Consider the following 19,107-nt stretch of genomic DNA (forward strand, 5'->3'; position numbering starts at 1 on the left):
TGTCGCATCGTCTCGCATTGTTGATGCGACAAGACTGTCTGATGCAGACGCTGCACGCTGCGTCTGCATCCGACAGTCGTGTCGCATCGCGACACGATCCGACACTGCCATTACTTACCTTATTTCTGTCACATCCGACGTGACGCCTGCGATTTTGCGCAGCGTGACGGAACGCTGCGAAATCGGCCGTGTAGTCCTGCCCTAAAGTGTGAGGCAATTGTGAACCCCAGTATCTTATTCAAGAGACCCCCAGATAAAGGTTCTTCAAATTTGATTTATGTTCTTGTGTAATGTCTGTCCAGTCTTTCACTTTCATGCTAAGCACCTCCTGATAAAGGATGGGATGGACCATTCTGATGCACCCCCTTTAATAAAATATATTTTTTTCAAAAATCTATACAAAGTGATCCATTCCGAAACTGCGAGTGCCCAAATGTGATTATGGCTTTATTGCTTTGGGACAGGAGAGATTACATTTGCTTTCTAGTTCTCCTTGCACTGGCTTTGTGGTGTGATTGTGGAATACTTTGTCATAAGAAAGTGGAAAGCGTTGCTGTCGTGTGCGTCGTGTGTTTGTAAAAGGGAAGAAATTAACAAATATTCGAAACCCGCTCCCTTTGGGACCCCAGTACATTAGCAGAACAAACAGCTTTCAATTAACTGTTCGCAAAGGGGTTTTAAGCTCAATTTAGTTGGATTTATCAAAGTAATAAGAGGAAGGTGAGATTTGCTCAGACCCAGGGGGGTATTTCACCTCTCCAGGGTCACATCCCAGCCTCTGGCTCCTGACAGCAACATGTGCATTTCCACTCTACAGATTAATCACCTTTCTGCTTTGCCTCTCCTACAGCCCCTCCTTCTGGGGTTCTCCTATTATATATACAGGGCTTGGGAGGTAGCACAACTCACACTCTCAGCCATGCAGCCACTCAGTCTCATGCTTCTTGCTCTGCTTGCGTGTGCCAGAGGTGCCCGCTCTCATCAGGCAGGGGAAGAGCTGTCAGACAACTTTCTGGAGGTGCCACCTAGTTACCTGGATTCACAGGTATGTTCTGCAATGTAGTGTCCTGCTGCCAGCTCTTGTATAGAGGGGAAGGTTTATGACAAATGAATTAGGAAATATACATTCATTTCCTGGGAAAGATACAATGCCTGAATAAGACTGACTCTGATTTTTATATATATATATATATATCTGAAGTTAAGGTTATCCAGAAACCCGTTATCCAGAAAGCTCCGAATTACAGAAAGCTATCTCCCGTAGACTACATTTTATCCAAACAATCCACATTTTTAAAAATGATTTCCTCTTTCTCTGGGATATTAAAACCTTGTACTAAAATGTAATTAATCCTTATTAGAAGCAAAACCAGCCTATTGGGTTTATTTAATGTTTACATAATTTTCTAGTAGACTTAAGGTATGAAGATCCAAATTACGGAAAGATCCGTTATCCAGAAAACCTCAAGTCCCGACCATAATAGGTCCCATATCTGTATCTCATTGTAGGAGATGTCAGTCCATGATGATCAGATGATGATAATGTAATCATGTAGCATGCAGCACTGGCATCAGGATTTTCAGCTGGTGACCAATTCATTATTCTATATAAATATAATTAGCTAGGCTTATATACCCACATGCACCAGTTCTGGTTTGGGCACTATCTGCTCGGAGTTTCTGTGCATCTATGTATTTTCCCTCCAGGAAAGGGTAACTGAACCTCCCATCTATGTGTCTGGGATATGGGAATTAGATTGTAAGCTTCACAGAAAATCATTCTGGTGTTGTATAAATAAAGCAGAATATCATCATTATCACTATTTGTTATTACATTGATAGTAATATTGAAAAAAAGTGATAACCTAGCTAGAAGAAATAGGCAAATAAGTGTATTTTAGAAGCATTAATAGATGATGTCTTCCACAAAGTATTGGAGTAAAGCTTCTCTTATGCATGGAACAGGTCCTGCTTTGTATATGGGGGGTACACAAACAATGGAATTGCTGTCATTAATGTGTTTTCTAATGCATGCAAATAAAAGAACTCAAAGTGTGTTGCAGGGCACATTATGGGGCAAATTTACTAAAGGGCAAAGTGGCTAACTTTAGCAAAAATTCACCGTCGTGACGTCATTTTGTTACTCCGCCGATTTACTAACAGGCGCTGGGGTAAATTCGCTAGCGAAGTGGACCTACTCTAGCGCTACTCGCACCCTTACGCCAGGCGAAGTTGCGCTATGGCGAAGGGACGTAACTACGCTAATTCACTAACTTGCGCATTTTACTGAACGTTACCTCTTGCGCCAGATTTGCCTTCGCCACCTGAGACCAGGCGAAGTGCAATAGAGTAGATAGGACTTGCTTCAAAAAAAGTTGACATTTTTTCTAAGTCCCAAAAAACGCTGGCGTCTTTTACTTTTTTAAGGGTGATAGGCTGTGAAAGATTGTACATTTCTTTTGGGGTACCCTCCTTCCCCCCTACATTTCCTAACATATGGCACCTAAACTATACAGTGGGCACATGTGTAGGGCAAAATAACAACTCTATTTTATTTTATGAAGCTTTCCCAGCTTGTGTAGTGTAATGTATTTGCTGCTACATATACGTCCATTCAACTTTAACTTGCGCCATATGCAAATTAGGCATCGCTAGCGTAACTTCGCTTGACGAATTAACACTAGCGCGACCGCTACCTTTTGCCTCCCTGAGCGCAATTTTAGTGAATTAGCGGCGCCCTGGCTAAATTTCGCCTGGCGAAGTGCGGTGAAGCCAACGCTGGCGCAACTTCGAAGGTAAGTAAATTTGCCCCTAAGTATTGCATGTATCTGTAGGAAAGGGATCTCGCTGCAATATCCATCCCATCTCCCCTGTTGTAATAAGATTCTACATCTTCAGCCTATTCTGTGATCATGTCCATTCTGAGCAACACTAAATAATAGTAATGATTATTAGTAATGATGTAAATGAAGGTAGAGTGACAACACCATTTATTCTTTAACCCTTCCATAGATTGTATAATTACAGGTGCTGGCATCTTTACATGCAACACATGGTTACGGCACATTTAAAAACCACCAGCAAAAGGAATTTATCATGTGCTGATTGTAAAATACCTGTTATGGAGGCGCCTTTATCATCATATAAACGTCATCAAAATCGTTGTAATTAGACATAAATATTGTGGTTAAAAAGAATATTACAGTAGATGCACCAAAACCCATCCTTGAGTTGCTATCGCTGTCAGTATTATCTGCCCATGCTATTGTTATTATTAATAATTATTATTATTACAGACAGATGAGACCAGTTTTATGTCACAACCGACGACCGATGAGAAAACAGTGCTGAATACATTGCTGAGGACAATTCTTCACAACAGACCAGCCCGGAGCTCCTTTCTTTTCCAGCCCCAGAGGTGAGATGCAGATTGAAATAAACAGGTTTTCCAAAAGGCTGATGGATTTGCCAATATTTTACTATAGATCAGTTAGGAGCTGTAGTGTGTGGGTCAGCCAAGACCCAAAATATGTTCTTGTAACTAAAGGCGATGCTTTTCTGTCACATTCTGCACATGCCATAACCCTTAAAGGGCATGTAAAGGCAAACAAAATAAAATCCAATTTTTACTTTCTTTAATGAAAAACAAACCTATCTCCAATATACTTTAAATAAAAAATGTCTACTGTTTTTATAATAACCCTGACTGTATGCAGCTTCTGAGGAAGTGGCCGGTAGCCAGGAAACGCGTATAGTGGGCAGCCTACAATATGTTCTGATCATGCCTTTACCATTTTTAATGATTCTTCAATACATTTCAATATTTTAACGGACGAATAATCAGCTCCTTTGGTGCTCCATTTTTTTTGTGCTTTCACTTTTTGCAGTGAAATTCAACCCTTCATTTTACTTACTCTGACTGCTGTGGATAGGAAACTTAAACTAACAAAAAAAATTGTTTCTACTTAATGAATAAAAAAACATCAAGGCAGTTTTAACTTTCAATTCGCAAAGTCTTTATTAAGAAATTACTTACCAATTCTCTGCTTGTGCTCCTCTTAAGAGACGGCGACCGGGTGACGATCCATCATGTGGCGCTCGATTTCTCCTCCCTGCCTTCTATATGAGATAGCCAGGGAGGAGAAATCGAACCCCACACGATGGATCGTCGCCCTGTCACCATTTCTGAAGAGGAACACAAGCAGAGAATCGGTAAGTAATATCTTAGTAAAGACTTTGCGAATTGAAAGTTAAAACTGCCTTGATGTTTTTTTTTTCATTAAGTAGAAACTAATTTTTTTTAAAAAAAATAAATAAATAATGTGTTACTGGTCTTTTAAGTCGGCCCCTAACTGCTCTGCAGGGAAACAACCATACTTTCAAATGGTGGGAGCTCCCCCCACCTTATTTCCCAGAACGCAAGCAACTTTGTTTGTTTTCCTGTAGAGCAGCCGGCGACTGTGTAGAGATTCGTAACTGCAGACCCAGTGCAGTCTGTTTACTCTGTATATTAATCAGTCTTGCTGTATCGGCTTCTATGGCAGATATTATTTGACTTGTGCTGTTTTGATAATGTATGACGATCCCTAAGCTTAGCCTCCCAACTGAAGCCCGGACCACACTGAGCATGTGCGTAGTCTTGGTCTTGCAAAGATGTTTAACAAAGTTAAAAGACGGTGACCCCCTGTGGCCAAGTTTGAAAGCATAAATCATTTGTTTTATTAGGCTTGTGGTGCAGTAAGTTCATGTTTATGTTTACTATACAAAATACAGCATTTCTAGCCTTATTCTATTTTAGACTTTATTTCCCCCTAATGGGGCATTTTTGGAAATTCTGAAATTCTTGAATTTTAGTAGCTAAGGAATGGGCCAAATTGCTTCTCGTTGCTCACTATGCAGATGTGACAGTCTCCATGTGCAATTGACAATCACCTGGAAACACTTTTAAGACCACTTTCAAGCAATTAGTAAAGCAGAGCAATGAGTGGGTGGTGATTTTAGTTTGATATGGCGCCACCTCCAGACTACTGAAATTGAACTCAGTGGCAAGGTTTAATCTATCAGGCTAAGCCACGTATTGAGCATCGAATGGTCTATCCCGTCCAATGTAACAGCACAATTTTCTAAGAAAAGTGAGGAACTGAGGATCAATGCCCTAGTGTTTTGGATGACTGTGTGATTTATTAGCTCCAATAATGCAACCTTAGGCTCCTTTATAACAATGAAGGTTATGGGCCTCTCCATAAGGGTCAGGACAGTACACAAGTAGTCACTAATAGGTGGGCAGTCCCTGAACAAATGGAGCAAATTGTATCTCCCTCCACCACATCTCTAACATCGGACTGGAAAACATTCCACTGACCAGACTAATTTAATTTAAGGTATAATTGGTAAATTACATTGAATTGAATAAGGTCACCTCTTGTATGGATCAAAAAGGAATATAGATTACTGGCCTCCATCCCACTCATCATTATTAAGGTTGGGATGTCACACTTCCATTTGATATATACTGAATGGAGCAGCCTCACCTGGAGCGAGAAGTAGGAATCTCGCTCCAGATACAGGGATATATCCATCACATGCAGTACTAGGGCTAAGGATACTAAGAAATGAGTTACCGTGCCAAAGACTTGCAGGCGGCAAGAGACCAAGGGGATGTGGGAGTCTTTGATAATCATATTTTGAAATCTTATTGGTTGCTAGAATAAACCTTGACTGTGGCTGTACTGATTCTACATAATACATAATATAAGCAGACCGTTTTTCTCTTATATAATGACATTCATTATCTTCCACCTACAGACTTGGATTTCTGGGCAGGTAGGGATCCACCAGGCCAAATTTTGGAACTTCTAAGGTGGTGGTGAGGGAATACATTTTTGACATACTCAATTTCCCAAATTTGTAATAAATCAAGCCTGGGATATCTGCTTCTAGTCCCTTAACCTCTTTTCTTCTTCAGATTTGGCAGAGACGAGCGCAGTTCAATGTTAGGAGAGAGCAGGATCCACTCACGAGGCTGGGATTCTATGGCGCCTCAGTTCTGGAGCATGGCCGTCCCCCAGCGCTTTGGGAGGAAGAAATGAAAGAGCACAAGACATTCATGCTGACAATTCCTTTCATGGCTACGACAGGTTACAATGGATGAGGAGCTTGTGGAGCAGGGACGGGTACATGAATGTTTGCAGAACCATGTCCCAAATACATGCTACCACTGTCAATTATTTTGAAAATTTACCAAATTCTCTTACTCCTTTAATTAGAAAGTGCCCACTCCCTTTTGTATTTCTCTCCTCTCATGTACACAGCACTGGCATTTTCACGGGTGCAGTTTAGTATCAGCCTACATGTGCCAATTCCTTCTCCTGCTCTTATCAATAAATTCATGTGTTGACCAAGATGTCCTGTTGTGTTCCTCTTACACACGAAATAAGTCTCTTCTTGAGCTTTTCCCACACAACGGGAAAAAAGAAGGAAAATGCCAAGCTCCCTGGGTATGTTGAGGACCATAAGCAACAGTAGAACATAATTGAGTTTTGTAGCACCGGAGTCCGTTGCCCAGGTGTATGGGGTAATGGTGGAACTATAGATATTATCCTGTATTATATAGATTTAATGAGTGTCATTCTTCCCTTTACAAAGTACTTATGTTTTCACAAACTTAAGGCAGAAGCCACACACAATGTTTTTGTTACTTTTTATCCCTTATTTTTCTATTCAGGCCTTCTGATATTCATATTCCAGACTCTCCGTCACACCACTGACTGGTTGCTATGGTAAATTGCATCCCGACAACCAGATAGCTGCTGAAATTCCATGCTAAAGAGCTGCTAAAGAAAAACCTAAATAATTCAGAAACCACACAAAAAAAAACTTGCAAATAGCCACATAATATAAATGGCTCACGTGTTGCCTTATGGACTAAGTCAAAATTGAATTTAAGTCACAATTAGATACACAGTCTTAACACTTCCATTTACAAACGCCTATGCCCTACACAACATCTTTAAGAATGATTATTGGAAATTAAAGGTTTGATGATGTGTCAGATTAGTGGAGTCAGATTGTGTGTCAGATTTTGATGGACAGTTAGATCCAATATATTTTATGGGGGCAGCTCCCTTTTCAGATTAGAGCTTTCTCAGATAACCGACTCCGCATGTAGAGATACAGGATTTCCGGTGATTTTAAAACAGTGAGCTCAAATACATCTTGTAGGTAAGGAGCCCCTCTATAAGATATATTGGATCTAACTGTCAATTCACCCAGGCCCGGATTTGCGGCAAGGCCGCATAGGCCCGGGCCTAGGGCGGCAAAAACTAGGGGCGGCATGCTGCCCAGCTGCATTATGGGGACGTTCGCGTCCCCGTTCAACTACACCAGCTGCGCCAGCATTGTCGCCGGCGCGCTGGGAAGGCGGGCGCTAGGACCGTGCGGCCTAGGGGCGGCCGGCCAGCCGACACCCAACTGCTGCACGAAGAGAGAATGAAGACAGTCAGATACTGAAATGGGGAGAGTGAAGATTAATGTGATCATTTCAGAAACGAGTCCGAATTTGTGGTTTAGAGAATGTCTTATTTTAGTCTGATGAACCATATATTAAATTTTCATTTTCACGTTAGTTCCCTTTTAATATTACTTATGTCACGGTTTCCCATAAGGAAGTCTGGTAATAATCTAGCAGCAGGCACTGACTATTACAGAAATACTAGAGCATGAGTTTGTATGGTGTGCAATGGTCACCATCAGTGTCCTCTATAGGAACGGCATTTTCTTCCCTTTTCTATAGGGGAAGCAACAAGCAACTAAGGGCATTATAATAGCTGGACATCTCCTTCAGTGGAGCACAATGGTCAAAACACCACTTAAGCCTTTTCCAGAACGGCCTAGAGATTGTTTTATTTATGTTCTCCGGTGCAAATAAAAGCTATTTACAGGTGCCTGCGGAGCCAAGAGCAACGTATGTGGTGCATTATACGTCTGCTGCACAGAGGGATACACAAACAGGGCAACTACCAGGGACCCATTATAACTCTAAACACATGTTTTAAATATTACTGTCCCCCATGCAATAAAATGTCTTCCATGTAACAATCTTTGGGTTTCCATCACGTATTGCCCCTATTATTACGTAGATGCACTATTAAATAACAGAAGCGGTAACCGTTTCATCTGTCCTACCCTGAAAGGTTGTTCTTTTCATTTAATCACAATAATTGTTCATTGTTACGTTTGTTTAAACACAATGCCTGAAACTGTGATTAACAGATGGGCAGAACACTTAATGCTGCATTAGTCGCTTTCTCGTATTAGCACAAATTGCAAACAAACACATTTATGGGCATAGAGCAAGCAGTGAAGCTTTTTTAGCGTAGCGCCATAACTACTTGGAACTTGTTATACAACGCTTACCACCCAGAAAGAAGCGGCACTACTTACATGCACCGACTGTTATCTGCCAAACCAAATGCAGGGCAGATGGTGCCCATATCGGAGGGTCTTTTCAAAAGGATAATGTCCAACCTGCTGCCCTCTAGTTGTTAAACTGCAAAGTTCAGCAACTGCCAGAGGTCAGGTTAGAGATCCCTGATGTATACACTGAAATTAACAACTGACCGTTACTCAATTTATTGTCCTTTATTGCTGTAGCACCAACATATTATGGAGCATCAGAGAAAGTTCACATCAGACCCTGCCCCAGAGGAGGTCACATTCTATAGGTGTCTATAGGACACATGTATTTTCTGTTGCAAGGTAGAAGATCTTGGTCACAGCTAAGCAGTTTGTGCCTAGTGCTAAAGCAAATAAAATACCGATATCAGGGGACTCAAGTAGTGGGACGAAAAAAAGTGCAGTGAATGCAGCCTGTCCAAACTGGGGAAGCTGCAAATCTGGGGGAGCTGGAAACAGAAAGAGAGGTGCATGGGGATTTAATAAGAAGCATTAAGTGGTGATCATCTTCCCAAATGCACAGGGCTGTGTTCAATAACAGCCCTTTGAGTTGTAGTTTGCCTTTATATTAGGGAGCTAGATATCCAAAAAGGTTATTGTTTAAGCATATTTATTCCTTACAAAAGATGTGTAAACGTGACCTCACAGCCAACCGCTATATGAAGTAACTTCCGATTGGCTCCAATTGAAGAGAGGAAAGAGCATGGCCAGCAACTGTAATGATTTAAACAGGATTAAAGATTTTGCTCTCAGATGCAGCTAGAAAACCATAGTTTACAGCCAATTCTATGCCATTTACAGGACAAAATGGAAACCAAAAGTTGCACATAGCAGATATGGGATTATGCATAGAGGTTTACACATTCCGCAAATCAAATTGATTGTGAAAGCCAGCTCAAATCTGCCTAATGATCGAATTGTTATGGTAGTTCACTCTTGAGTTTAAATTGAGGCTGGAATAATTAGAGCAACAAAGACACTTCCAGAAGAAGTAAAGAGATCCCCAGGGAGGGTACAAAACATCGCAGTTGCTCTTTCTAAAGGATACACACTGAAATAAAAACAACCTTCCTCTTCCAATGGAATCTTGGGATAAACTCTAGAATGGTTCATCCCTTCCACAAAAAAGGGAAACGTTCAAATAATTTAATGTGGGATGGGCAATGAAGCCTGGCAGCTCAACATCCAGTTATATCAGAAATAAAGGTTTCAGCAGCTAATGGTGCCTGGGACAGGAGGGGTGTGTCTTGACAGCCAGTGCTTGGAGGAAAGTTTCTGTGTTTGTTGAAAAGAAACATTTTCCAGCATTCTGCTGCATTCACTACACTCTTACACTCTGACCAATGGCATTTCATCTTCAGTCAGAATTTCAATATCCTTGGGAATCGTGTATCGTTGTACCAGGGCCTGCACCAGTGATATAAAAGGCACCAGTCCTGTTACGCTGGCCTTGCAGAACAGATATTTGTGGATTCTTTGTCTTATCAATGAATCGTTTGGCAAAGTGCAATTACCAGACTGGTTACCGGCTCATGCAGTCAAGTCCTTCCGTGACTGAAATAAGGTAAACTGGTTGTGTGAGATCTTAATAAAAAAACAACTGGGGGGGGGGGCAGTGGCACTGTTGCCCCCCCACCAAACTCACTTGCCCCCTGCCATGATTTTTAGGTACTGCAAAGCATTGTGGGCAGCATTTGCACGAGCTGCATCTCGGGTTGTGGCGGAGCCATGACAAACAGTAGTAGGCTGTGTAGAGAGTTCAACCAAACACTGATAGAGTCCACTCAAACTGCGCTCATCTGCAGAGACAGAGAAAGGACAGACAGATATTAGACACACAACTACCATGAATAACACCAACTGCACCAAACCAACAGTAGAACAATGAGCACTGGCTATAATAAATGAGAAGCTAGAACATTGAAGATAGCTCGTAGTACAAGTTGATCCAGGGACTGGTCCAATCTCCCTATTGCCCATGAATGTCCAAAGTTGAGCCTTCCACTGTTCTTAGCAGCACCTGACGCCTGTCTATAAGAAGCTGCAGGATGTGAATTCAGCACGTGGAGGACACAAACGCTCACCAATATCGAGGTAGCTAATCTGGAAGCTCTGCTCCTCAGACAGATCCTGCAGGAGGCTACAGAAGCCAGAGCTCGGGATGGTCAGGGGGTTACTTCTTAGATGCAGAATCATCTCTCCAGAGGAATTTCGCAGGGAGTCCCAAGTGCAAGCTGTCCCTCGGCCCCGACTTCCATCCAGCTTCCCCTGCCACATACAGAACACAGGAGCACAATCAGATGAAATTACGACTCAAACCATGAAATTAAGAATCATATTGTTCCTATGCAACATATTCCCAAGAGAATTAGGACTAATGTTAAAAAGATCTATTTTGTGGCTATTTGTACTTGTCTTATCCAAGGGTAGGGACAACCATTATGCTACATACAGCAAGGTTAGCTTTTTGGTCATGCTGACAAACGTGTGGACTGCTCAATGGCCCCTTCAGAGTCATCAGTCATATTAACTACTAGATGCAGTCCTTGGCCTAATCGATATCTAGCAAAGAACGTTCTTTTAAGAGATGGCAGTTTTTGGACAGTTGATGCCTGCATGCTTATGGGCATTTTGGGGATGAAGAAAAATAAAAAGCTGCGTGAGATTAATTTATTCCTCAACTTATGGCAGCATTGGTATCAGGCTTACCATAAGGGATAAAGCTGACAAAAGCAAGTTCCCAATAACTACCATAGAAAACTGATCCTCCTCAGGTTCTGTCTCCCCAGACTCCCGATGCTCTGCAGGTACCCGGTGAATCTGAAGAAGCATCTTTGCAGCTGCATTCCGCTTTGCCAACTTCTTGGATGTGCCACTGCCTGTGCAAAATGGTAAGATTTGTACCGGTTATGCCTCATGCAAAGGTTGAACAGTTCATTTTGCCATATAATGTTACATAGGCCTGCAAAAGCTAGGACTGTCAGTATCTCTGGGGGGGTGACATATTTAAATGCAGAAACATAAGTATACTAGCCATTAAACAAACACGCATGCAAGCAGCAGAGTTTGTAGTTGAGCGGTATCATAAGAATAATGAGCATATTAGATTCTGTGGCTGCTGAATATAAATTACATGCAAGTTTTATTTTTCGGAGCCAGTGTAACTGAACAGTTCTGTAAATTTCCCAAGCACAAAACAATCCTTTGAGGCCTGTGGGGATGCTCGGAGCGATTGAATTAGCTCAGTCTTTCCTACACATTTTTAAGCATGAATAATAAATTTGGTTAAAGCAATGAAATTAAAGTTATTCTCATCTGTCAGCAAAAGTATATTGTACGTTTGTCCGTGAGCCACTGTGAGAGGCTGATTTTATAATGGATACTGAATGTACCAGTCACATATCTGAGACCTATAACTGCAGTCTCTTTTGTAGTAGAGTAAAGGTTAATTGTAAGAAGAGGTCAAACGCAGATTAATGCTGCAAAATTCTGGTGCTTTTTATTAACACACTACATCTTTCGAGCAACGGTCTTTTTCATTAGAAGGAATCCGTAAGAATCGCTTTAAAAACAGAGAGTGAATCCTTATCCTACGTATAATGGAAAATGCAGTCTCTTTTGCACCTGGTATTAAAGTGGGGATTAGGAAGGCATATAATTAGAAAGCAGGACATGCCTGAATGTGGCCCCCATACCACAAAGAACACCAACCAATCTCCAAGAACCTTTCCACTCGACACGTCATAGTGAATTCCTTCCTGTGCGCTGGACCAGACTCTTGGGTGACGGTGTATTCTGGAAGTCTCCAGCCCTTTTGCACAACTAGCTCCTAGAGGAAAAGGAAAGGAAGCACAGTCAAGGGAAAAACAAGATGGGGTCAATGAATAAAGAGGGCTAGAGAAAGGAACAGTGACTAATTCTAAAGAAAATCCAATAATACAGGTTTGCTGCTTGTTATAGTCTTGTCTATCGTTAACCATTTAGACTGATGGCAAGGAAGCCACTTTAGCTCTATGGAAGATATATTTTCCATCACAGGAAATACAAAATGACTCATTGAGCAAATTCTGCACTGTTCCATGACTGCAAGCAACTCAATCTGCATTGCAACAGTGGCAAAAAGGAGCGCAGCTTTAGCAAAGTGCAGCATAAAAGAAAATGGAAACACTGCAAGAATACAGTCAACCACTATATAGTTTGTCCATCATGTCTGGGTGCTGTGAATAAGGGTGCTCGGCAAATGCTTGGTGGTAACCAGCATCTAAATAAGGATGGCAGTACCACCTATAACCTGCTGAGGAAACAGAAGGCACAGTACTTATGATAATTAGATAAGTGATGAAAAGGGAACAATGAGGACAGTACTCACCTGCAATGCCCCCACAGGGTTACATTCAGACTGTTGTGCTGAAAGTGGGGGTTTCATTTCTATGGTGTGATTCCTGCCAAAAATAGATTTTAGACATCAGGTAAAGGTTGAATGTTGATCAGCAATGCCATCTTCGTTTATTTAAGCTTTGCTCCCTGTACAAGATTATTATATACAGGTCGGTTTGAAGTATCTCTGGCTAGGAAGAGGCCATGCTGGAATGTCTGGCTAAACTCCCACAGCTGAACAATACATCCAGCTTCCCAATAACACCCTAACTTCCAAAAGTGTATGTGATCAGTTACTAGTTTTTAACAAACAGCGTTCTCGTGTACTACAGCCCGGAAAAAAATACATTGTTACGTACTGTGTGGGGTCTATAAAAATGTAAATTATATATATTTACTAAAAGTTTTAAGTGTATGACCTTGCAGAAAATGAATTACTAATAAAACACTGGGCTATGAAATGGCATTAATCCTCCCCTGTTATTGTGCATGTTCCCCTGTACCCTCCACCTCAGGATGGTGCCCTGCGCACTTGAAGGACAAGTTGGTGCAACATGAAAGGTAAACACTATTAGGAAGGAGAAGCCATATCTTTGCACAAACTCTGTTGCTGCAGGTGGCACACAAGCAGCTTCATCTTTCAAGGAACATAAATGATGCAGGAGAGGAGACAATCATTCAGTTTTTTTTTAGAAAATATGCAGAAATACCTGGTGCTTGGAGGGGGGGACATATCTGCAACTTCCTTCAGCTCTGCAGGTTGTTCTACGGACAACATCACACTGTGAATAAAACAATTCATTAAGTATCGGTCAGTTATTCCCGATGGCATCACACCCACTTCCAAGATAACAAACAAGATATACATAATTATAAATCAGACACTTGTAACTTTATTGCCTCCTGGAGAAAGCTGCCTTCTTGAGAAAGTGATTGGTCAGAGCATTAAATAATCAGTAACATCAAAAAAATGACGGTGTTTTAAAGTAATGACAATATCATGTAAATTCGCCCTGCACTGGTAAAACTGGTATCCTGTTCTCAAACGGCTGCCCCCATGGCTACACAGCAGCTTGTTTATATAAACTAAAGCTGGGATCCCCAAACTTTTTCATCCGTGAGTAACATTCAGGTGTAAAAAGAGTTGGGGAGCAACACAAGCATGAAACAAGTTCATGGGTGGTGCCAAATAAGGGCTGTGATTGGCTATTGATGGCCCCTATGTGAATTGGCAGCCTACAGGAGGCTCTATTTGGCAGTATATCTGGTTTTTATGCAACCACAACTCGCCTCCAAGCCAGGAATTTAAAAATAATCACCTGCTTTGGGGCCACTGGGAGCAACATCCAAGGGGTTGGGGAGCAACATGTTGCACACGAGCTACTGGTTGGGGGATCACTGATCTATTATAGTATAGTTTCTGAAGCAAACACAGAGCTTTTACCAGCACAGGACAACAATACATTATATTTTAATTACTCTAAAACACTTTCATTTTTTGGCGTTATTGTTCCTGTAAATATTTTATGTAACTTTATTTGAGTTTGTCAACCATATTTTATTTTATTGCTCTTTACATTTGTCAAATGAGCAAATGCATGAGTGTTCCATTAATTCACTGACGTCTATTTCACATCTAAAAATGACATGCCCAACGTTCTCTTTTCTGAAGGCAAGAGACTTCCTTATAGAGACAACTTTCTGCTGCTGTTTATAGGCAGTGCAGTCACATTAATTCTCAAGTTCTCACCTGTTTTCCTCACACATAATTCCAAACATGTCCCCTTCTTTTAGCAGTGACAGTGCCTCCTCGGCTGCCTTGTGCTTTGCAGCCTTTTTGCTGGGCCCTTGACCTGTGAGGGAGACAGAGGAAAGAACTCTGAGGAGGTCACACTTATATTTATTCCTGTCCCGTGGTCCATGGGAGACATAAAGGGTCACAGGAATGTAACAAGAAAACTCTATAGTTGGAATACAAAAAGTGATTAAGCATTTCATTTCTCACACAGTATTCTGACAAGTAACTGGAGGGGCTTGTAAGGACTACAACACTTTTTGAATTGACTAGATTCTAGCTACTCTCAAATGGAATAATATACAAGCAGTGCTACCAGTACTACCCGGCTAAAAGGGTTCCATCAAAAAATGAAAGTGTTTTAAAGTAATAAAAATATAATGCAGTGTTGCCCTGCACTGGTAAAACTGCTGTGTTTGCTTCAGAAACACTACTATTGTTTATATAAATAAGCTGCTGTGTAGCAATGGGGGCAGCCATTCAAAGGAGAAAAGGCTCAGGTTACACAGCAGATAAGCTCTGTAGAACATAATGGTGGTATCTGTTATCCACTATTTAACCTGTGCCATATAGCCCTTTTTTTTCTATTTCCACCATTGCTACACAGCAGCTTGTTTATATAAACAATAGTAGTGTTTCTGAAGAAAACACATCAGTTTTACCAGTGCAAGCCAACAGTACATGATATGTTCATTACTTTAAAACACTTTAATTTTTTGGTGTTACTGTTCCTTTAATGAGCCACTGGTGTTAAAATAAGCATAGTTAATTGCACATAAAACCAGTATAAAACTAGTCAAACATTTAATGCAATAAAAGTTGCCTTTCGTGCATAAACTGTGAATATAAATGCTGTGCTGGACCTGTATATAAAAGTGTGGGTCACAGAATTTAAAGGGGTGGTTCACCTTTAAGGTAACTTTTAGGATGTTATAGAATGGACGATTCTAAGCAACTTTTCAAATGGTTTTCATTATTTATTTTTTATAGCTATTTGCCTTTTTCTTCTGACTCTTTGGAACTTTCAAATGGGCGTTGCTGACCCCTTCTAAAAAGCAAATGCTCTGTAAGGCTACAAATGTATTGTTACTTTTTATTAATGATCCTTCTATTCAGGGCTCTCCTATTCACATTCCAGTCTCTTATTCAAATCAATGCATGGTTGATAAGGTCATTTGGAACCTAGCAACCAGAATGCTGAAATGGCAAACTGGAGAGCTGCTGAATATGGTCACCTAGACATGCACCAATCCAAGGCCAGTCCCTTCTGTTGCATTCTGGGTGATCTGAGAGCAGCCCTGCCTGTAACCCATCCCTCCCAATTGCAGCCCCATGAACAAATGTATAAGAAAATGAAATCAGAGAATCTGGAAATGATTAGGGCTCAGTTCATGTTACAATATATTTCTGGAAACAGGTCGCATGTTGATAAGACACACGAGCAGTTCTTGCATTCAGTACAATGGCACTAGCAAGACAAATGTGGCTGAGATGCAAAACAACTATCACAGAGCTGAATTGGTGCCCACTGCATTCATGTGAAAGCACAAATCTGGATGGCTAGGATCTCTGAGGACAGAACGAGGACTTCAGAACAGAAGAAGTAGGTCAGGGACGCTGGGCATTTCACCTCTAGTACTGGGCGGCGCAGAGAACTGACCGGTGCAGTTGATGTCTCCAACAGATACGCGAAAAGTAAAGTTGGGTTGATGGGCCTGTCCTTCAGCTTTAAGCAGGTCATATACGGGAGTCTTTCCTACCCGAGTGCCATACTCCTGAAGTAAGCTGATTGGGGTCTTCCCAGGACTCGATGCCAGCATCTGCTCAATACTGCACAGAGAGAAAAAAAGAGAACGGCTGTCATTAATTCATCACTAGTAAACTCAATAAAACCAGTGTGTGCATGAGTAAGTACCACAGGGGCCTCTATCTGCTTATAGCATCTGCTGACCAATGAAAAAGCACTTAGCCTTTTAACTATATACTGTGTGAAGAGCAGGTGTTTGCACAATAAGAGTAAAGTTGGCCATAGATGTAACAATTACGATCTTTCTTGGAAAAGATATTTCCAAGAAAGATCGTTCGTTTCAATACACACGTGTAGAGCTGAATCGTCAGATATACAGGTAGAAACAATAGAATTCTACCTGTAACTGATGATTCAGCACTAACAATGGCCTATGTTTGGGAGCCTTCAAAGGCACCCGATCAAAATTTTCCACCCAGCCCGATTGACAAGCCGACCGATATCCAAGTCTTCTGCCGACATCGGTCGGATCTTTTTCCACCATACACGCAACGAATATAGGACGAAAATTAGTTTCGTACGATATTATCTGTGCGTCTATGGCCACCTTAAGTGCATTAAGGGATGGGTGCCAAGTCAGAAAACAATATTTTCAAATGCACATTTGCAGAAGAGTCTTATGAGTGCACAGAGTATGTACAAGCTGTGGAAAATAAGAACATTGCTTCACGTCTCCAACATATGGAAATATTCATATGCTGGTTAGGATGAGTAGGAAGCACAGGACATACAACATTCACCAGGATTACCAGAAAATGTACAGTATTGTGAGCCACATGCAGTTGTCCTGCACGTGTAACTCAACATGTCAGGAACAGATGGTTATGTCAAGTGCTCCCTCCTGTATTCTTCATCAGTCTCCGCTCTCAGTCCTGCTCCATCACTGTCAGACCTCCTCCATCTCCTTTTCCATATCCTTCCTTCCTTCTTCGTCGTCCTCCCTGTCCTATTGGCTAGGCTTTTAAAGGAGAACTAAACCCCCTAAAATGACTAAAAATGCCATATTTTATATTTTGAACTTTTTGCACCAGCCTAAAGTTTTAGCTTGTCAACAGGACTTCAAATTTGTCACAGGAGGTCACCATCTTGGAAAGTGTCTGTGACACTCACATGCTCAGTGGGCTCTGAGCAGCTGTTGAGAAGCTAAACTTAATGGTCGGCACTAATTATCCAGCAGAAAATGGGGTTGGTCTGTAATATAAGCTGATGCTACAAGGCTGAGTACTGGTTTCTGTGCTGAAAAGTTAAAATACAGACGCACACCCTGGTCCTCCAATCACGAAGTCCTGGTGCACAGTGAGATAGGTTATCGGCCACCTATCCAATGTATACAGCAAAAGATTCACTGGCACACGGGTAATGCTGGCAGGGTGATACCCTTGCCATAAATTTAAAGCAAGGGTATCACCCCGCCAGCATTACCCGTGTGCCAGTGAATCTTGTACTGGTTTCTGTGCTGCCATGTAGTAATTATCTGTATTATTTACTAATCAGCCTTATATTGTGACATTTCTATTCTATGTGTACTGTATATTGTGAGTGGGTCCCTAAGCTCAGTAAGTGACAGCAGCACAGAGTATGTGCAGCGAATCAGCAGAAAAGAAGACGGGGAGCTACTGGGGCATCTTTGGAGACACAGATCTTTACTGCTAAAGGGTTGTGGTTGCCTTGGGCTGGTACAGAAGCACAAACCATAATGTACAACATTTCTAGCTACGTCTTTAGTTACACTTTAGTTCTCCCTTAAGAAGGGCACAGCTTGTGTTACAAGGAATGAAGACATGGCCCAACAGCGTGCGGAGGAGAGAGTGGCATGACCCATGGAAGTAGCAATTCAGGGGCCTGTAAATTGCTGAAGAATACAGGGAGGGGGCAGAAAGGATAACCATCAGAGGGCTCATGCTATACCTGAAATCTGACACAGTATATACAGGACAAATACATGTCCTAAAATGAACACCGTGCGCTGCTGCCTAAAGCATAATAGGAGACGTATTGGTCCCACCTGGACCTGCAGCAGCGACTGTGCATCAGAGAGTAACCGATAGCAACAAGACCAAAGGACCTGGGAATCTGCACCAGAGCACAATAGTAGAAAACTTACCCAGAAATTGTCATTTACACAATGTTAATAGTGACTTTGTATCTCATTGAATTCCTAATTCAATGAACTCCATGAACCCAGGCCTGGCAGGGAGTGAGGCAAGAAATAGAGGCTGCAGTACTACAGTGGCACCTTCTCATCAGCATGGCGGCTTATGAATGCCCTGTGGCAGCAGAATACACACACAATTGTTGATTTTCTAGTTCGACGCAGTGTCCCTTTAAGTGTGAGCCTGTCACTCTCAGCGAACCGGATGAATGAGCCGCTTCGCTGGCCTATAAAGGGCCCTTTCCGGGTCTGTATTTGTCAGAGAAGCCGCAGGAGGTGCCCGTACCCACTTACCTGGGGAATCCTGAGGGCGTCTGATTTCCACATTCCCCGTTCTCGCTCATTCCCTCCTGTTTTCCGCTAACCAGCAACAATGGCTGGGGCGGGAAGCGTGGCCCCCCACAACTCACCCAAGTCAATGGCGCGTGTATATCGGGAACTGTAGTTTCAGCTCCCCTGTCTTCTAATACCTACTAGGACCATTTAAACTACAATTCCCAGATGCCTTTTCTTCATGAGGGT

The 19,107-nt window shown here is 41.8% G+C and overlaps 2 protein-coding genes across 4 annotated transcripts; one reads left to right on the forward strand and one right to left on the reverse strand.

Moving 5' to 3' along the window:
• The first annotated feature begins 919 nt into the window (after positions 1–919).
• On the forward strand, positions 920–6,403 carry LOC108709901 (pro-FMRFamide-related neuropeptide FF). Its single transcript, XM_018250147.2, has 3 exons — positions 920–1,045; positions 3,297–3,418; positions 5,966–6,403. Exons 1-3 carry the CDS (start codon positions 920–922, stop codon positions 6,087–6,089), a joined length of 372 nt encoding a protein of 123 aa, XP_018105636.2. The 3' UTR covers positions 6,090–6,403.
• Positions 6,404–8,625: 2,222 nt separating this feature from the next.
• tarbp2.S (TARBP2 subunit of RISC loading complex S homeolog) lies at positions 8,626–19,057 on the reverse strand. 3 transcript variants are annotated; one of them, XM_018250148.2, is made up of 9 exons: positions 18,880–19,047; positions 16,257–16,456; positions 14,582–14,684; positions 13,542–13,613; positions 12,824–12,896; positions 12,166–12,283; positions 11,206–11,333; positions 10,539–10,722; positions 8,626–10,253 (listed from the first exon to the last, which is right to left on the reverse strand). In XM_018250148.2, exons 1-9 carry the CDS (start codon positions 18,927–18,929, stop codon positions 10,096–10,098), a joined length of 1,086 nt encoding a protein of 361 aa, XP_018105637.1. In that variant the 5' UTR covers positions 18,930–19,047; the 3' UTR covers positions 8,626–10,095. The 3 variants fall into 3 exon arrangements, with proteins under 3 accessions (XP_018105637.1, XP_018105638.1, XP_041440403.1); XM_018250149.2 differs by having other exon boundaries at positions 16,287–16,456; positions 18,880–19,044; XM_041584469.1 differs by lacking the exon at positions 8,626–10,253 and having other exon boundaries at positions 12,131–12,283; positions 18,880–19,057.
• Positions 19,058–19,107: the final 50 nt, after the last annotated feature.

Source organism: Xenopus laevis, chromosome 2S, assembly GCF_017654675.1.
Source record: "Xenopus laevis strain J_2021 chromosome 2S, Xenopus_laevis_v10.1, whole genome shotgun sequence".
NCBI lineage: Eukaryota > Metazoa > Chordata > Amphibia > Anura > Pipidae > Xenopus > Xenopus laevis.